This window comes from Propithecus coquereli, unplaced genomic scaffold (genome assembly GCF_000956105.1).
Source record: "Propithecus coquereli isolate 6110/MARCELLA unplaced genomic scaffold, Pcoq_1.0 Scaffold155, whole genome shotgun sequence".
Lineage (NCBI taxonomy): Eukaryota > Metazoa > Chordata > Mammalia > Primates > Indriidae > Propithecus > Propithecus coquereli.
This window is the reverse complement of record NW_012139969.1, coordinates 4,716,134-4,736,442: the sequence shown is the minus strand read 5'-3', so window position 1 is coordinate 4,736,442 and position 20,309 is coordinate 4,716,134. Positions and strand designations below refer to the sequence as shown.

Here is a 20,309-nt window from a genome sequence, read left to right as displayed (position 1 = left end):
ATCTTTTCAAAAGAAGACAAAATAATGGCCCAAATATATATGAAAAAATGCTCAATATCTCTAATCATCAGAGAAATGCAAATCAAAACCACAATGAGATATCACTTGTAAGACTGGCCTTTATCAAAAAGTCCCAAAACAATAAATGTTGGCGTGGACGCGGAGAGATAGGAACACTCATACACTGCTGGTGGGACTGCAAACTAGTGCAACCTCTGTGGAAAGCAATATGGAGATACCTTAAAGAGATACAAGTAGAATTACCATTTGATTCAGCAATCCCATTACTGGGCATCTACCCAAAAGAACAAAAGACACTCTATAAAAAAGACACCTGCACCCGAATGTTTATAGCAGCACAATTCACAACTGCAAAGATGTGGAAACAACCCAAGTGTCCATCAATACATGAGTGGATTAATAAAATGTGGTATATGTATACCATGGAGTACTATTCAGCTTTAAGAAACAATGGTGCTATAGCACCTCTTGTATACTCCTGGATAGAGCTGGAACGCATTCTACTAAGTGAAGTATCCCAAGAATGGAAAAACAAGCACCACATGTACTCACCATCAAATTGGTATTAACTGATGAACACGTAAGTGCACATACAAGAATAACATTTATTGGATGTCGGGCAGGGGGGAGCAGGGAGGAGGGGACGGGTATATGCATACACAAACAGTGCGATGCGCACCATCCGGGGGATGGACACGCTTGAAGCTTGGACTTGGGGGGAGGGGGGCAAGGGCAACACACGTAACTTAAACATCTGTACCCCCATAATATGCTGAAATAAAAAAAAAAAAAAAAGAATGTGGGCTCTGGAGTCAGACTACTAAGCTCGGCTCCACCAACCCAGCCGTTAAACCCTGGACAAGTCAGTTATCCATGTAAAGTGTATTTTTTTCTGGTATAAAAGAGAGATAATGCCTGAACCTTTCTCATGTGGTTTTTGGAAGGATTAAATGAGATAATGCATGGAAAGCTCCTACAATAGTCCCTGGCACCTAATCATAGTTCGATAACTATTAATAAGTTCTATTAAATCCCCCAAGTAGCAAGTGGATAAGCCAACATTGGGATTGAGGCCAGCGCTCTTCCTGCTGCACCAAGGTGGCTCCTGATGGTAATGACATTAACCCAAGCGAGGAGGAAGAGGAGCTGACATCTATGGAGGGCCAACTGCATTCCAGATGCCAACATCACCACAGAGCAACTCACGGGGATGTGATGAGCCTCGGGGGGTCGGGGAGCCGTGGTTAGTAACCTTCCCAAGGTCACAAAACAGTAAGTGAGAGATGTGGGATCTCGGGTCCCACAGCCTTTGTCTGTACCAGTGGTTCTCATGCTGGTCTGCAGCAGAATCACCTGAAGGGCTTGTTAAAATCCAAATTCCAGGCCTTTCTCTGGAGTTTCTGATTCAGTAGGCCTGAGAATCTGCATTTCCCACAAGCTCTCAAGTGAAGTCAGTGCTGCTGATCCTGGACCCCGTCTAGAGAACCATCAGTATACACCAAGCTGCCTTTGCTCGATAAGATCAGTTGTCATGAGACACCTCTCAGGCTGCCAGGAGCCCCAAGGAGAGCCCGGGAGCTGCCCTGGGGTACAGTGAGAAACTGTGTCTCCGCTAAGCTCCTCAGAGCGTCATGACACACCACCCACAGCCTCGTCAGACGGGCACAGACTTTTGTCAGGCACAGTCTGTGACCTCAAAGTCAGCACTCCCAGCTGGGTGTTTTATTATTTATTCACTTGACAGGTAACATACATTTGGTCCTGTAAGACACCATGCTACTTGGCTGGACTGCTTGCCAGTGCACAAGAGAACTCCCCTGGGCTCTCAGGAAGCCCCTGCACGGCCTATCGAGGACAGCTCGGTCACTGAGGGAAAAACTGTGTCCAAAGAAGCAACCTGCTTCCCAGGGAGCCTCTGTCCCACAGCCCTTTAGAGCCGTCCCACTCACACACGTCAGGCATCATCAGAGTCATGGCCATGCTGGGAGCAGTGAGTGTTCTGAACTAGAAGGTGGTCTTAAAACCATGGTGTACCAGACAATTTATATATACTACAATTATATAAATTAAGAGGTCTACATGTATACAAAATGTTTCAAAGGGGACTGAATTCCATTCTATATCATGCCAGGTATTTGTCAGAACCTTGAAACAAAGGTAGTTTTCAATGGAGCTGGTATTAAAAATAGAAGGTATTTATACACAGGCCCTGCTCCTCTCGTGTCCACCATGAAATCCTCTGGTGTTGTCAGGGCCCCTGGGCAACCTCAGCACCCCTACAGGCAACCTATCTGCAGTCTGCGTCTTCCGACAGGGCAGGGGACTTGCACCAGGGCTTTTCTCCTGTGTCCCTACCTCAGCCTGGCGGCGCCTCCGAACCCAGGGGCTACCAGAGGGAGTGACGCTGCTGTCGGAGGAATAATCCATGCACTTGCGGAAAATCTCAGGACTGGTGCTAGAGTTCAGTCGACCTTCCTCGGCCAGTGGAGATTTTCTGGAGACACCTTTGCGTTGGGCCAAGGGGCTGCTCCAAGGACTTGAGCATGGGGAGGCATTTGGGCTCAGAAAGAGATTTTGGTGGCCAGAAGGGCTGAGCTTGTTGGTGACCACATGCCGTCGGCCAGCCATAGGGGATGTGGGATTGCTCTCGGGGTCGGAGGAGCTGTTGGCAGAAGACTCGTCACCCGTGTATTGAAGCTCCTCCACTCTCTTGTTTAGGGACTTGTTCAGGTGGATGCTTGTAGGGGGCTCCTCGTCATGGTTCTTGTCTTTGGGAGCTTTCTTTTTGGGTGGCTTCATACCAATCAGGACAGCTTTCATGTTCTCTTTGCCCTGAGATTCTGTGACCATGAACTCATGGGCTCTGATGGCCGCTTCTACCTCCTCGAATTCCACAATGGCGCACTCCTGGGTCCCCACTTGGCTGTAGCGACTGCTGATCCTCCGGATGTCAGGAGGCAGCTCTCTCCCAGGTTTGACAATCCGCACTGAAGAGATGACTCCGAAGGTCCCAAAGAGCTTGAGCAGGTGTTCCATCACCTTCTCCTGCACCCTTCCATTCTTCTGGGGGGTGGCCAGCGCCCACAGCTTGGAGGACAGGTAGAGATCATAGACCAGGAGCATCTTGCTGGGGAGGTTCTCGTTGGGGAAGAGTGGGACAGGAGTGGTCCTCCTCACCTTCCGGTGGTCCTCATTCAACTCAAGGGTCACTGAATACTTCAAGGCATATGCTGTCGTTCTCCAGTCCCGAGTAAGGTGTTTCACCTGAAGAACATAAAGCAAATCTAAAATGGTACCTAGTGTCCTTGTTCACCTGTGTGTACTCTATAATCTCCCTCTCTCACTTATCCCTGTAACACTAGTATTTAGAATCATATCTGGTATGTGTAAACACTCAAAAATCTAGTGAATGAATACACTACTTTCCAAAACTTCAAATGAGAATAGCACAGTTTAGAGCAGTGTTGTCCAACATAACTCTCCATGGTAATGGAAATATTCTATTCTGCACAAGGTTAGAGGTTTAACCTGCGGGCTCCAGAACAAGGCTATTGTATACACAAATCCAAGGCCCACTTTTAACTGGTAGTAAAACTTGAAAAGTTATTCAACCTCTTAGTGCCTCAACTTCCCTTGCAAAAATAATGTATATATTTATTAAATGAATAAATATATACATACACATATCTGTACACACACACATTTATACATAAAATTTAAAATAGTGACTAGCTTACGATGAGTATTCAATAATTATGTACTATCATTATTACCTGCTCCCATTTCGATAGGACTTGGAGATTTTAACATTCCAATGCTTCTCTAAAGCTGTATTTCTATATTTCTGCATTTGATATGGAGAAGGTTCCAAAAGATCTTTCACAGTTCACAGTAGTATCTCCTGAGAACGACGTGGACCATTTCAACTTGTAATTAAATCCAATGTAGGCCTCATGAGGAATGAAGAAATAATCCCTTCCTCCTCCTCCCTTGGTGGAAATTGTGTGCATCAATGCTGCACTATACAAAAGTTATATTTATATTGTAAAACAGTAATTTTCTAGAGGCCCACTTCTGGTGAAGGGAATGCCAGGGGCGAATGAGTCATCCCAAAGAAAAGGTGCAAGTGGGTGGGGTGGGTAACCTGAGCCAGGAATGGCAAGATCACCCTGAGTCCTCCGAGGCCAGGCCAATGTAGCGGCTTTGCAAAGTAACCAGAACTCCAGATGTCCCTGAGCCTAAAACAGGAATTTCATGCCACTCAAGAAGGGAAGGCTCACTGACTGGGCAGGGTGGGGAAGCCTGCAGAGCCATCAGTGCAGGCTCCTAGGGAGAGCACCGTCCACTCCAGCCTGTGGCCTCTAGGGGTAATGGCCCAGACTCAGGCTTAGGGTGCAGCAATCAGGAGCGTCACCTACACACAATCAATGGGCTGATCACCACAACACAGGCCAAGGGCACAGAGAAGCAAGCCCAGGCAAAGGGGCGGATTTCAGGTGAACAGAGTCCATTCGGAGTCCAGAAGGAGTAAGGACGATATGAGTAACTGCAGGTCAGAGAAAGGCGGTGAGAAAGCCACGCAATAACTCTTCTGGGGATGAAATATGGTTGAGCCTTCTCCGAAAACTGCTAGGGGTGGAGCACTCAGGAGAGGAAAAGGAACTACCTCCCAAGCCTGCAGCCTGAGCAAAGAGCACATGGGGAAGCGGAGTACTGCTTTACTCAGAGGGCCGGAGACGTCTGTGGAAGACCACATCCTATCTCGAGAGGAGCAGGCTCCGGCCAGGGCTAAACGTCCCTCCACAGCCAGGAGCAGGGTCCACTGGCAGATCTCGGTCTCAGTCTGAGCATCCTAGGCCTGCGTCTGTGACCCTTCACAGGAGTGTCCAGGTACCTCCTAAGAAAAGGAGCCAGGGAACTTTGGTCCTTGTGCAATCAGTAGAAGAACTCTGTAAGATTTTCAGAAACTTTATAATTTCGCTACATTTGTTACCTTTGTCATATATGTTTCTTTCTGTGAGTAACAGGAAACCCTTTAGAAAGAAAAAGGTGTTTGCTCTTATTCTGGAGGTGTTAGGGAGTCTGTCTCTACTCTGCACCTGGTTTCCAACAGAGAATATTCCTAAACAGATCTGTAAATGGCAGCATAAAAAGAAAAACAGGTTGACTCTTGGGGTCCCTGGGGAGGAATAAAGAAATCTGCAGGATGATTCCACCGGCTGCTCATTTTGGGATCCCCAAAAACACCTGCTCACTGTTCTCTGGACATTGAAAATTCCCCTTCCCTTCTCCTGTACCTTGAAAACTCCTACTCATTCTCCAAGATCCTATTTCAGTGGCACCATCTCTGGGAAGACTTTTCCATTCTCCAGGCAGGGTTAGTTGCTCTGATCAACTAGCTCCCAACAGTACCTTGTTCTCTTTTTCGTTCTGTCTGTGGCCATATTGTAATCTCTCACCGATCTCTTCCCTTTATTGGACCGTGAGCTTTTCAAAGGCAAGGGGAATATCATACTGATTTTGTACACTCTGCACCTAACAGCAAACGGAATGAGTGTATCTGATGAATGAATAAAGGACAGAGAGTGAGAGAGGAGGACAGAGTATACCAGTGGGCGAGGCAGGGAAGAGCTCCAAGGGGAAAAGCTCTCCTCCAGTGCTCTCTGATAAAGTACACAGACAATTTGGCTGGGACCCACTTGTTACGTATCCTGTTATGCAACAGGCCACGTGGTGCTTTTCCATTCTAGTAAATGCACTTCCCTCCGGGGACATACGGAGTTCTTATTCCAACTGGTCTGTTAACTCTCTGAGAAGTAGAGAGTTCACAGCCCAGATACTGGATCTACCCACTTCAGGGACAAGCAGTCTGCTGCCCAGACGGCAGTAGTTATTAGCCATCTCCTATCTCTACTGTGTAGATGAGGGCGATGGTGTCACACACAGCAGGGCATGCTGGGGTCGTGGAGAGGGCTTATCTCTTAGAGTTCTGGGTGCTCATTCTCTCCCCTTATTTACTCAACTTGACAGATGCAGAGCTTGGATTTCACAGAATTCTAGGCCTGGCAGGTGTCTCTCAAGGCCTTCGAGTCCCCTTGTCTGGGCCCAGCATCCTCCTGTGGCAGGAGGCCACAGGAGGCCCAGCTCTCCTGCCACCCACTCGCCTGGCAGGAGAGCCTGAACTTTCCTAAGCGCAAGTAATATTGTTTCGTAACTGCTGCCAGCTGAGATCTGTCCCTTTGCCTAGGACCCTTTTCGTAGTGTGGGAGTATACTCTTAATAACAATCCTAAATCCCTTCTCTTGGCCATTTTTCTCTTTTTCAGGCCTCAGATTTAATTTTAAAAAACTGCTAGTCATCAGGTTTCAAGGAGGTAAAAAAATGTTCGGAACCGTAACCCGAAACACCCTGGAAATCCTTGAAGCGGCTTGTGAGCACCACGCCTCACCTTTTTGAAGGATGTGAGCAGCTTGACACTCACATATCCCAGCTTGTTCCTCCTCACGTGCTTTAATAGGAAGGCATCCTTCTCCAGGTTTTCATCTGAAAAGTAGAACTCGATCTGATCCACCAGCTTCCTGATTAAGTCCTGGCCTGGCGGCCTCCACTCCTGCTCCAGGTCCTCTCGCTCGTTCTCGCCCCCGCTTGCTGTGGCGCCACTGGGACCAGAGGAGACACCAGGCGTTAGACATTGAACTGTGTCCCCCAGATCCACATGTTGAAGTCCTGACCCCCAGGACCTCAGAATGTGACCTTATTTGGAAACAGGGTCATTGCAGACATGATTAGTTAAGATGAGGTCCCACTGAAGTAGGATGCACCCTTAACCCAAGGGTCCTTCTGAAAACGGGAAATTTGGACACAACATGTGCGCAGGGAGAACGTCACCTGAAGATGAAAGCAGAGCCTAGGGTGATGTAGCAGAACCCGAGGAACAAAGATTGCCACCAGATGCCAGAACAGATCCTTTCCTGGTACCCCGATAGGGAGCGCCACCCTGCTGGTAACACCTGATTTCAGGCTTTGGGCCTCCAGAACAGTGAGACAATACATTTCTATTGTTCTAAACCACCCAGTCTGTGGTACTTTGTCATGGCGGTCCTAGGAAACTACGCTGGGTCACACCTGAACTGGACTCCTCAAAGGCGGTGACCACATGGCCACAGAGGGATAGCTTTTGTCTCCAGCCAGCTAAGAAATCGAACTTTTGTTTTGAACAAGTATGAAAGATCATTAAGATAATAACACCCTCTGCTAACGTTGATGCGGTGCCCGCCACTGGCAGGACACTTTTCACATATCTTATTCTCCCCTCCCTGCTCCACCCCCCCAAATCCTGATTTCTAAAAGATAATACAGCAGAGTAACTTGATCTTTCAACAAGATCCTCCATCCCTGTCACAAAACAAAAGCGTGATTTCGTAGCCAGTGGGTACAGAACCTTTCCTTCTGTGGCCAAGTGATCACTGGCTCGGAGGAGTCCAGTTCGGGTGTGACCCAGTGGAGTTTCCTAGGGCTGCGGCTCTAAGAGTCCTGGCTCTGGAGTTAGACTGCCTGGGTTCAAATGCTGGTACAGGTTGAGCATCCCTTATCCAAAATGCCTGGGATCAGCGGTGTTTCAGATTTGGGGTCTTTTCAGATTTTAGAATATCTGTGGAATACATAATGAGGTATCCTGGGGACAGGACGCACGTCTGAACACAAAATTCATTTGTGTCATATATACCTTATACAGATAGCCTAAGGGTGATTTTATACAATACTTTAAATAATTTTGTAACGAAACAAAAGTTTGTATACGCTGAACTGTCAGATAACAAAGGTGTCACTATTTCAGCCACCCATGCGGACAATCTGAGGCATCATGTTGGCTGGCACTCAAAAAGTTTTGGATTTTGGAGCATTTCGGATTTCAGATTTTTGGATTAGGGATGCTTAACCTGTATCCCCCTTCATTAGCCGAGTGAATTTAGGCAGGAAGTCCACTGTGCTGCATCTCATTTCCATTACCTATAAACTGAGAATTAGGATAGTCCCTGTCCTGATGGGATTGCTGTGAAGATTCAATGAATTAATACATGGAGATATCTAGAAGAGTGTCTGGTTTACCCTTAGAGCTCAGTGAGTGACAAATTCCTTTCCTTATTCACAAAAGGCAAATCTAGGATTTAAATTCCAACTCTCTGTCTCCAAAGTCAGCACTCATATTATGCTCGTGTTTTATCAGGACCCTGCGTTGGAATCTGGAAACACAACCCATCACCTTCTAAATGAAGACGCGACCACCACTGTAGGGGCCGTCCCTGGGCAAATTGGCTTAAGCCCAGAGTCAGCGAAACTGGGTGTGCTCTCCTTGGCGCCAGAGGTCAACAGGTCCGCACACGGTCTGTTGGACAAACAGAACTATTCCTCATGACAGATAGCTTTATGATAGATAACCAAGCGCCTGGGGTCTTGCAAACAAGCCAAGGCATCTCCTTGTCCTGCATACGGTAATGAGATAAAGAAGTTAAGATACAAGAAGTTAAGATGCAAACGTCTGCTTCCCTTAAGCAATCGTCTGGAAGGAATGAAAATGTGTTTCCTCAAGACGCCCAAGGTAGTCACGTACCAGGAAGTAGCTGCCGGACATAGAAAAACTATATAATAAAGCGACTGGTAGAATTATCTACTGCAGTCTTGTATGTCCTGTGTGTGTCTGTGTGTTTCTTTCTGTGTCCATCCCCCGTTCTGCAATCCGGACCACCACAACCACCCTCTCCACCTGGACAGACTTCCCCTCTCCCTCTCTCTGAGAATGTTAGGACAGGAGAACAAGCCAAAGCAATCCTGGGAAAAGCCTCTTTAGGAAAGTTAATCTTTCATAAGGAGATCGTACAAATTTTAAAACCATAAATATCTAGAGAACATGTGGATCATCCACAACCTAGTTGATGCTCTTATTAGAAGTTAACAGAAATTTGTAAGTAGGTAGTTACGGGAGTTGGTTTAGCAGCTCAATAATATCACAGGCAATAATGGCCACAGGACCTATTACTGTGATCATTTAAAGCTGGAAAAGGAATATACATATATGTTCTTCAATGAAATTTTCACTGGCTCTCAGCCTCAAAAAAAAAAAAAAGCAACTATGGAATACTCAAAATGAGGGGAAATATTGAATATTCTGGCAGGAGAGAAAAAACTAAATAAATCTATTTAATAATTTTTCAAATTCAGAAATTATAATTAGTATAAAATACAGGCACTGGTTGATTAAAAAATGTAGAGTTTTAGTTATTTGCCTGTAGGCAGCCTGGAAATGGTGTTTAAAATATCTTATTGATGTATCATTCTGGATGTATCATTCTTTCTTTTTTCTCTCCCCCCATTTCTAAACATAGGTATTCCCCCAAAGTCTATCCCGGATTCTCTGTCCCTTGGCAACCTCTACCATTCAGCCCCGCGCACCACCCAATTCAAATCTGCCTTTCTTCTCCCCACCTGCTCCCTCCACTTTCCTCTCCTTCCTAAGCCCCAGTTCTCAATTCACACCTGCCTGCCAGACCTTTCCACTAGAATAATCTGATATGTCATCAATTCAATATGTCCACAATCAAACTTATCATCCTCTGCAGAACTTGACCTCAGGCAGGACTGAAGCCTGGGCCTGCCAACGGGCATTCTTTCTGGCAGTCTGACCTTCCTTTCACGCAGTCTCACAGTAAATCCATAACGTATCAAGGGTGACTCTGCATCAGTTATGCATCCAGTGAGCAGACAGGCAGGTAGCCAGAGATTCCAGAACAGGTGGGTGGTACTGCAGAGGTGACATGAAACCCCTATTCAAGCATAGAGGTGAAGTTCTTGCACTTGGAGGACTCCTCCCTCTGCACGGGTTCTGTCATCAGCAGCTGTGCATCTCCAAAGGGGAATCTTAGAGGAGTTAGAAAGCCTCCATTATATCTGGGAGCGTGGTGCCTTGTTTCCTGGTTATATAACAGCCTTTGAAAAGGAAAAGATTCTGCAGCCTGAGCAACAGCAAGATCCTGTATCTACAGAAAATAGAAAAATTAGCTGGGCATGGTGGCGCACACCTGTAGTCCCAGCTACTCGGGAGGCTGAGGCAGGAGGATCACTGGAGCCCAGGAGTTTGAGGTTGTAGTGAGGTACGATGACACGACTGCCCGCTAGCCGGGGTGACAGAGCCGAGACCCTTTCTTGAGAAAAAAAAAAAAAAAGGGAAAGGAAAGGAAAAGATTCTGTATCCTTTATGAACATTAAAGCGTGTATCCTTCAAATGAGTATTGTCAACTTTTTGTCAATTACAACCATCCTGTGATAACCACGTATCTTCCCTCCCAATCTACCCAAGTACTTTCCCCACTCACTCCTCTATGCCCTTAAGCTCAAAACCTAGGACGCATCCTTAGCCCTCTCTTTTGCCCCCACATCTAGTCAGTTATCAAGTATGGATTTCATTCTGCAGTATCTCCCATCTGTTCTCTCCTTTCCATTCCAACCATCCTCATTACTTCTCCCTTAGACACTATTAATAGCTCATCAAAAAATGATTCTAAAAAATTAAAGTAATAAATATACATAGCAAAAATGAAAATAAAATAGTAGAGAACTTATAAAGAAAGCAACAATTCCCACTCCACCCTTCCTCCCCAGAAGCAACCTCTGTTCAACCATTTAGTTCTTAGGAGAGTTGTCTCACAGCTCTGTAAAATATGCTTATAGCTCTATTTTCCACTTACCAATTTTAGACATTCCCTATTTAAGTCCTATTACATAAAATAAGGACTTGGGATCACTTATGGCCCAAAACCCCTTCTTCCAATTTTTAAAATTTTCTTTTATTTTTGGTTTTTCTATTAGCTTTCTATTTGTGTTTTTAAATAATACACTTAAAATGGTTTCTTATTCCATCAATATTGAACAATATTTTTCAATTCCTCACTACACGTGATGTGCGTATTATTGTCCTACCTTCTCCTCCACCTTTCCTTCCATTTCCAACTTTCCAAATTCTATTAGACGTGCTTTTATTTCATTTCACCGTGGTTATAATGTTTTGTTCTATTCTGTAACTAATATTCCATATTTTATCTATAGATAGTTAAAACTGAAAGTCAGTTGTATTTTATTACTATGACTACGTCAACATTGTTCCCTGCAGGGTGAAGTCATTTGCTAAGGATTAAATTTCTTTTCTTAAAGTCCTGTTAGATGACTGACCACCTGGATTGATGTTTATAAACCTCTATGTTTACTTTTTCTTTCATATTATCTGCCTTTGTCTTTAACTTACATGCTAAAAGATTTCCTTCAAATTATCTTCCAACCTCTCCTACTGAATTTTTAAATTTCAATAATTATTTATTTAATTTCTAAGAACTGTTTTTGATCCTCAAATTGTTTCTTTCTAAGAGCTTCTTGTTGTTTTGGGGATACGATATCTTAAATTCTCTCTCAGGGCACTATTATAATTGGGGTATACATTTTTTGGTCTTTTGTTTCCAACCTCATCACCTCCTATCCTCTGGGATTGGTTCTGCCATTTAACTCTCATGCCACTGATTTTCTTCATGCAACTAATGAACAATTCGTTTTTCTTTATTAAAAAGTTTTAAATAATTTATTTTAGAATAGTTTTAAATTTACAGAAAAGTTGTGAAAATAGTACGGAGATTTCCCATATATACCCTGGGCTTGCTCTATTATTAGTATCTTAATGTTAGTATGGTACATTTGTTATGACTAATGAACTAATAATTATACATTTTTATTAGCTAAAGTCTATGCTTTATTCAAATTTCCTTAGTTTTTTCCTAATGTCCCTTTTTCTGTTCCAGGATCCCATCCAGGACACCAGATTACAGTTAGTTGTCATGTCTCCTTAAGGTCCTCTTGGCTGTGACAGTTTCTCAGGCTTTCCTTGTTCTTGATGACCTTGACAGTGTTGAGAAGTACTGAGTAGGTATTTTGGGGAACGTCCCTCAGCTGGGACTTGTCTGATGTGTTTTGTCATGATTAGACTGGGATTATGGGTTGTGGGGAGGAGGCCCACAGAGGTGAATTTCCACACTCAGCACATCATATCAGCAAACATACTATCCACGTGAATTATCACTGTGGATGTTAACCTTGATCACCTGTCTGAGGTAATGTTTGTCAGAGTTCTCCCCTGTAAAACTACTCCTTTTTCCCCCACTTCCATACCGTGCTCTTCGGAAGAAAGTCACTATACACAGCCCACACTGGAGGCCATTCATTCTGAAGACAGAAGGTCTGGATTGCTTTTTCTTGGTGGGTTGTGTGTGTTCCCTCTGCAGTAGTATATGCCTATTGGTTTTCTCCCTCGGTGGCTCTATGTACGTGGGTGGGGCACGCCAAGTGGCAGGCTTCACTCTGGAGTGAAGGGGAACAGGCAGGGAGTCATTAAATTGGGGGCTACACTCAAATGGGTAAGGCTTTACTCTGCAACTACCAGCGCTGCCGGAGCATCCCTGGATCTCCATAGTGAGTTCATTCAATTCCTTTAGAAAATAATCTTGTTTCTTTTCTTCCCCCTTGAAAGTACGTGGTATGTTGCCTGCTACTTCTCATCGACAGGCAAAGAGGCGGGGAAATTGCTCTAAAGGAAGAATTTAAATGACCGCTCAGATATTTGCATCCCTTTTTACTCTTGCATCCTTGGCATAGTTCCCAACCAGAGCCTTTCCAGGTTCTGTCTTCCCACCTCCTGCCATCCCCATGTTGTATTTTGGGCTATAGCCTCCTCCATATTACATTACTCTGTGCCATATTACATGTTTTGAAGAACAGCTATAATATGCCACTGCTCTACTTTAATAATAAGAATAAAAGGTTTTCTATTTCCTATTACATAAAATCCAAAGTCCTTAGCTCCTTATTCAGGTTCACTTAGAATCTGGCTATAACCAGCTTCTAAACTTATTTCCATCTATTTCTTTTCAAATCCTTTGCTCCAGGCAAACAGAAAGGTAGTTCCCTGTTAAGTATCACAGCTTTCTGTACTCTACGCCTTTGTGTATACTGTTCCTGTCTCTATGAATGTCTCGCATCTCTTTCTCAGGTCCAAATTCTAGCCACAAATCAAGGCCCATCTCAAATGCAACTCTCCCAGGAGGGAAATCACTTCTACTTCTCCCAACACTTGCCTATATTTGTATCGTGGTTATGTGTGTGCATATCTTATTAGCATCCTGAACCCTAAGTTGAGGGAAGGATTCATATTGGCTTCTTTCATTCTATTACCATCCCAGAGCCTTGCACTAGCTCTGAGAATTCCTAGCAGGAATTTTAAAAGCATCATCAATATAAAGCAAATAGTTTCTGTAAGGACAAATCACACTTATCAAGATCCTTTGAGGGAGGATGTATGGTTACTGATAAATTTCTTCTTTGTGGACTTTCAAGAAGACTTGAAAAGGTTTTACACTTAAGATTTTTTTAAATAAAAAAACATAAATTGGGAACGGTGATGAGGTTTTGTTACAGCTATAAATCTGGCAGAAATGGAAACAAAGGGTAGAAATAAGGGGTACATTTTAAAACAGATAATTGGGATCCATGAATCAGTGTTGAAATATTTATCGTATTTGTAAATGATTTGGAGAAACAAAAATGATTTGCAGCATAAAACCTCCAAAGCTGCTTTTCTTGTACCAAGCTAATCTGGATACACTGACTGAGGTTAATCAAATGATACCTTCCAAAAGGAAAATATTCAGACTAAAATGGTGGAGTACTGAGATCCTTTCTACGACTTTCAACCCTGGAAAGATTTCTTGGACTCATTATCTATCCTTGTATATGGTCCATTATGGTGTTTTGACCACCAAGACCAGGAAAATGGTGGACATCAAGAAAGAAGGTACTGAATACAAAGGAGAAACATCATGTATGAAAAACAACCAGAGTCCAGTCCCATCTATATGAAGTTTCTTTTGACTCACCTCTAGAACTAGACAATGAATCTGAAATGGTTCAAAAAGGGCAACCAAACTGATAATGCACTATAAAAGCAGGAGGGCAGATTCAAAAGACAAAGGTTTTTCACTGAGACAGGTTGAAAACATACACAGGTATGTTCCCAACTTTGGAAAAGACATCACAGGAACAACCACATTTTGGATGCCACCAGCAAAGGGTACATCATCCTGTGCTTGGGTGGCCCACAGGTTTATATTTATTACGGAGATCATGACCTTCCTCTCTGACCCTATCTTCTGTAATGCTGTTCTGGCACATTCCCTAAGGCCTGGAAAAGGACTACCACTAGTGGATGTCTCCGCAGGTCTAAATAATGGTTTGTGGCATGGAATAGAGATAACATATATAGCACTTAGTTCTACATCTGGCACAAAATTGGCATTGATAAAAGGAGACTTTCATTATCATTACTCAGAGCAGGGAAAAGTAAGCCCATGTGATGTCCCTAAAACATCGCAGAAAGAAAGAACTCAAGATGATTGTGTGTGTTAAATGAAAAGCAGGTGTGCTCAATGGTTTTTATTACTTGTATTGAGTATTATAATTTTGAATCATTTTTACACATTGTAAGACAAGGCAAATAAGTAAACATGTTAATGTTATTAGGAATCAAGATTTTCAGTGTAAAAATTAAAAGAAGTAAACAGTAAAAACCATGTATGTAAAGTTAAACATGAACTGGAATTATCGATATAAATTTATTTTTCAAAAACATATATTTCTTAGCTCTGTCCATTAAAGGCCCTGAAAGCAATGATGCCCCAGCAGAAGTTAGCACTCTTAATTGCAGGTCTTGGTTTCTAAATACTTTCTCCTATTAGCATTTGAAAAACCAGGGATTCCTGTGGAAATGGCTGGATTCCACGACTGGAGTAGGAAAAGTATAAGCCTGGAATATCTGGTACCAGAAAGCAAGGAAGTGCCCAAGTAATGCTCAACAGGACACACTGAAGTCAACTTGCAGGGGCTCCCCTAGCTACATTACAGACATTTTGAGCATCAAAGATAATGACTGTGACTAATTATAAAAGTGAATAAATCACAGAGAGAGGGAGTGTAAGCTTGACGGAAGACCCTCATTTAAATTATTTGGTGTGACTATTGTATCAAATAATCTCTTTTACCTCTTTAGGAGGAACTCTTGTTCAACCCAGATGATAAGGCAAAGCTCTGTTTTTTCTTTTTAACAAAAGAATGCCTGATAATAAATGTATAAAGAATGAGAAAATTAGAAAATCATCAATTTGCAATCCCCACTTAAGTAACTGGCTCAGGTAAGGATCATTAATGGATGCTAAAACCAACAGGTGAAAGGTCCTTGGTGAAAGAATATTCACAAGAAGACTGGATAACCTGGAAGAAATGAATAAATTCCTAGAAACAGGCAACCTACCAAGACTGAAATATGAAGAAATAGAAAATATGAACAGACTAATAATGAGTAAGGAGATTGAATCAGTAATTAAAAACCTCCCATCAGGCCGGGCGCGGTGGCTCATGCCTGTAATCCTAGCACTCTGGGAGGCCGAGGCGGGCGGATTGCTTGAGCTCAGGAGTTCGAGACCAGCCTGAGCAAGAGCGAGACCCCGTCTCTACCAAAAATAGAAAGAAATTAATTGGACAGCTAAAAATATATAGAAAAAAAAATTAGCCGGGCATGGTGGCGCACGCCTGTAGTCCCAGCTACTTGGGAGGCTGAGGCAGTAGGATTGCTTGAGCCCAGGAGTCTGAGGTTGCTGTGAGCTGGGCTGACGCCACGGCACTCACTCTAGCCCGGGCAAAAAAAAAAACAAAAAACCTCCCATCAAAGAAAAGCACAAGACCTGATGGCTTCACTGCTGAATTCTACCAAATATTTAAAGCAGGATTAATAGCCATCCTTCTCAAACTCTTTTAAAAATGTGAAGAGGAGGGAACACTTCCAAACTCATTTCATGAGGCCAGCACTGCCCTGATATCAAGGCCAGACAAGGACAAACACACACAAAATTACAAGCCAATATGAACACAGATGCAAAAATCCTCAGCAAAATACTAGTAAACTGAATTCGACAGCACACTAAAAGGATCATTCACCATGATCAAGCGGGATTTATCCCTGGAATGCAAGGATGATTCAACATATGCAAATCAATAAATGTGATACATCACATTAACAGAATGAAGGACAAGAGCCCACAAATTACTTGTTAACTGAAAAGGGAAAGACATACCTATACAATGGAGAAATCTACTTAACTAAATGGTCAAATTTAGTATCACTGATGGTGATGCCTCCTGAGGTGATGCAACGTAAAGTCCAAGGCATGTCCCGTGAAATGTTCTTACCAAAATGTTTAAACTCAATCCATCCAGTCCTTAGCTCTAACTTCCAGTTTATACAAAGCACATGGTATCATACAAAGGAACAAGTCAAACGAGACCACCAGAACATAAGACCAATCCAAAATATGAGACATCTGGCCTCTTATACCCAAAACAGCAAAGCATTCGGGGGGAAATGGTGGCAATGTCCTAGATTAAAAGATTCTAGAGAGACATAATAGGCAAATGCCTCAACTCGGATTGTACTCTGGTTTGAGGGGGGAAAAAGAAACAGCTATAGAAGACAACTGTGGAACAACTGGGGGAAACTTGAATGTGCAACTTGGCTATTAGATTATTTTAAGGATTATATTAGGGAATTGTTAATTTTCTTAGTTGCAATAACAGTGTTATGGCTTTTTGGGGAATGTCACTATTAAGAGTTACAAAATGAAGTACCTAAGATCTAAGTCTTGTGTACAACACACTTTCAAAGAGTTCAGGGGGAACCATACACATTATAAATCCATCAAACAAATATGGCAAAATATTAACAACTGTTAAATCTAGATATGGCTATACAAATACTCCCAATACTATTTTTTCACATTTTCTTTACGTTTGGAAATTTTGTGTTAAAAAGATGAGAATAAAAGGAAAGACCTTTTTTTTAATGAGTAAAATGTGGGGAAAAGACCATTGAACATTTAGAGGTAGTAAAGACTTCTTCTTATTGTTAATTTATTCCTTGTTCCCCTGGTGTAAGCCAGGTATGGGGCTAGGTACGAAGGGAGGAAGAGAACTAAGACAGGGCAGCTGTCTTCAAGGATCTCACTGTTTAGTGGAGGAGAAACACAAACATTTTAACGCAGTGGAGTTAGTGCAATGATAGGGATATGCATTCATTCAATAAATATGTGTAGAGCACCTACTATGTGCCAGGTGCTGCACTGAAGATACAATGAGAATGAAGCAAGCACGGTTCCTGAATTCACAGAGCTCCTATTCCTGCGAGGGAACAGAACTACAGAATTATGACTGTGGTAAGTGCCAAGTGTAAAATCTACAGCAACACAGAGGAGAGGAAACACATCCAGCTCTGCGTGGGGGACCGGGGGCGGTGGGGAGAAGCAGTGAAGTTGTAAAGGCTGACTAGATTTCAGTCAATCAGAGGACCTAGAGGTGGGAGTGCAGAGGCATGTGGACACCAAACAGCCCCCTGTGCTCAGGGAACTAGATGGCACTGCGGGAGCAGGAACTGCTAAGCCAGGCAGGGAAGGAAGCGATGGGCTGAGGGCATGATGTGGGTGGGTGTCACATCTTAAAGAGGTTTAGGAACCTGGGCTTTCTCCTGTAGGCTCCGGGAGCCGAGAACGTTCACATAAGGTGGTGGCTGCTGCCATGCTGAGCTGGACCCAGACAGGGTACACCGTGGATCCTGCTCTTGGCTGCATCTCCTTGGGCTTGGATGTCTGCCTGTGGGGCTCTGTCAGCTCCACTACCCTGAAGAGCCCCAGGGGTTTTCTGGGGTCAACTCTACACCAGTGGGCAGCAGGAAGTGCTTCAGACCGAATGCTCCATGAGACTCAAGCCACTGGAGCTGGGACAGAAGGGCGGCTCTGGAGGGAGAGTATGAAAGGTGAAGGCAAGAGGCCCACTCATACTGAGGATCAGTTTCCCCTAGACCTCCACAGGGGATCTTTTCAGGCCAAAGAAATTAAGTAGGGCTTTAATCCTGGCTAACGATACAATGATACTATCTCAAAAATTTAGCCCTCACAATAGGGATGGCTTTTTGCCGCAGTCACAGGCAAATAAAGTCACAGGGATAAACCACTCAGGCCTATTTTTCATGAACTCTGAAATTACTGACGAGGTGACTGCCTTCTCAAGACTGTGAGCTGCCAGTGACTACAGGTTCATCATATTTATGTTCTCAGTACTTAGCACAGAGCTGAAAGAATCAGGCCTTTTAGTACATAAAATGCTGATACATCTACTGTGTCATACGCTGTGGTCTAGCTCTCCTGCCCTAAAGAGCTGGGCTGGACTTTTCTTCTCCAATATTTGTCTCTACTGCTCTGCCCTGAATCTCTGAGTCCTGAAGTCTGACCCTTTCAACTGGGGAAGGGTTGGCCAGTTCTGGGGAATGGCTCTGGCCTGGTATTCTTATACGCTTGAGTTTAGTATTCCCCCTATGATGCGGACATATCTCTGCCAAGCAATAATCCTGCAAAGTCTTAATGGCTAAAAGCTTGCGACGGAGTCCCAGAAAAAAGAGGGCTCTTAATAAACGCTTACTGGCATTTACCAGAATTTCCTCACTCTCTTTTTCTTTCTTTCTTTTATTTATTTATTTATGACATGGAGTCTCACTCTGACCCCCAGGCTAGAGTGCAGTGGCCTTATCATAGCTCACTGCAACCTCAAACTCCTGGCCTCAAGCAATCCTCCCACCTCGGCCTCCCAAAGTGCTGGAATCACAGGCCTGAGCTACCACGCCAGACCCCCTACTCTCATTCCTACTCCACACTGTATCTCTTTCAACAGCAGGAATAAAACCACAGTCCTGAAGGGCCTGGGCATTAGCGTACACAAACCTAAGATGTCTAAGGACAAAGCTCAGGACCCGAGGGCAAGGGTAGACAGGTGCTATACCAGCTCTAAACTACCCAAAACCCAGGACCCCATGCCCAAGCAGCAAGATGATGATGGAGGCACAGCTGTCAGGTGGGGAGGGCTACGTGAAAATGGGAATCCCTCAAGGGGGGAGGATGTAAGGCAGCAAGCCCTGTACCCATCTCAAATCAGAGAAAGGGCGCTCTCTACACCGTGAAATCACTCCTGGAATCCCCAGTCAGCAGGTGCCAGCTGTGCCTGGCCTGCTACCACCCAGAGACAGAGCGCAGCCAGCTGGACTGAAGAGCAGACAGGGCGATGATGGCAGTAGGTGGGGTGGGGGAGACCACTAGCACGGGAGGTGGCCCAGCCTCACAGGGATGGGCTTTGGGGGGTGGTCGGCGAAGCTCACAGAGGGAACGTCGTCCCCAGAGGAGGGGCGGCGAGGATGGCCCGTGAAAGTCTTCCTCCTGGATCCCAGAACATCCCCACTTTCAGGCCCCTCAGATCCCCGCCGCCCTGGGAGTCCCGGTCGGGTTACCAAGACGCGGACGGGGGCCCCCATTACCGCCGAGAGCCGGTTCTGACTCAGTGGCACGGCCCGGAGCTGCCTCCCAGGCGGCGGGGCTGACTCACACGCCCCGGCCGCGGAGTTGTCGCGCCCCGTCAGCTCCCCGAACTCGCGCGCGGCCCGGCGCCCCTCGGGCCCCACCTCCGCCGGGCCGCGCCGCGCCTACCTGTGCCCACGGCTCGGCTCCTCCTCGCTTGCGCTGCCCCAGCCGGGGCTGAGGTACCGGCCCGGGTCCCCGGCGCCACGCGCCTCCGCCCCCTCCTCCTCGTCCTCCAACTCCTCCACGTCCTCGGCCTCCTGGATGGCGACGCGGATCTGCACTGCCGCCTCGGGCCCGCGCCGAGCCTCCTCCGCAGGCTGGGCCATGGCTCGGGGGCTGCGGCGCCGCGGGGTCCCCACGCCGCGAGCCCAGCCGGTCGGGCGGCGGCGACTGCGACGGGGGCGGGGGCGGCGCGAGCGCTCCCGAGGCTCGGCCGCGGGGAGGGACGGGGGTCGCGGCGCCCCGCCCCGCGCCGCCGGCGCCGCCACCACCGCCCAGACCGCTCGTCGAGCGCCCGCGGGCGGGGCCGCCGAGGGGAGGCGGCGTCCTCGGTTCTCCTCGCGCCGCGGCCTGCCGGGAGCGAGCCCTGCACCCGCTCCTTGCCGCTGCGCGCCCGCTGGCGGGGGCCTCCGCCTGCCGCCTCCTTCGCGGCCGCCGCGCAGCACGTCCGGCTTCTCAGTGTGTGCTTGAGCTCCAGGATGGCAGGCGCAGGCAGCCGCGTAAGGGGCTTCTCGGGCTCCTGCGTGTCTC

General features: G+C 45.6%; 1 protein-coding gene across 2 annotated transcripts; it reads right to left on the bottom strand.

Moving 5' to 3' along the window:
* Window positions 1-1,712: 1,712 nt before the first annotated feature.
* On the bottom strand, window positions 1,713-20,048 carry LARP6 (La ribonucleoprotein domain family, member 6). 2 transcript variants are annotated; one of them, XM_012640563.1, is made up of 3 exons: window positions 19,686-20,048; window positions 6,470-6,680; window positions 1,713-3,285 (listed from the first exon to the last, which is right to left on the bottom strand). In XM_012640563.1, exons 1-3 carry the CDS (start codon window positions 19,883-19,885, stop codon window positions 2,218-2,220), a joined length of 1,479 nt encoding a protein of 492 aa, XP_012496017.1. In that variant the 5' UTR covers window positions 19,886-20,048; the 3' UTR covers window positions 1,713-2,217. The 2 variants fall into 2 exon arrangements, with proteins under 2 accessions (XP_012496017.1, XP_012496018.1); XM_012640564.1 differs by lacking the exon at window positions 19,686-20,048 and adding an exon at window positions 19,161-19,271.
* Between the last annotated feature and the right edge of the window lie 261 nt (window positions 20,049-20,309).

Bases quoted from the DNA above. Each gene is read 5' to 3' on its own strand.
- LARP6 (XM_012640563.1), bottom strand. From the start codon at position 19,885: ATGGCCCAGCCTGCGGAGGAGGCTCGGCGCGGGCCCGAGGCGGCAGTG. The intron at 6,681-19,685 runs GTAGGCGCGGCG...CTCTGGTCCCAG, and splicing joins GAGCCGAGCCGTGGGCACAG to TGGCGCCACAGCAAGCGGGG. The intron at 3,286-6,469 runs GTGAGGCGTGGT...TATGTTCTTCAG, and splicing joins TGCTCACATCCTTCAAAAAG to GTGAAACACCTTACTCGGGA.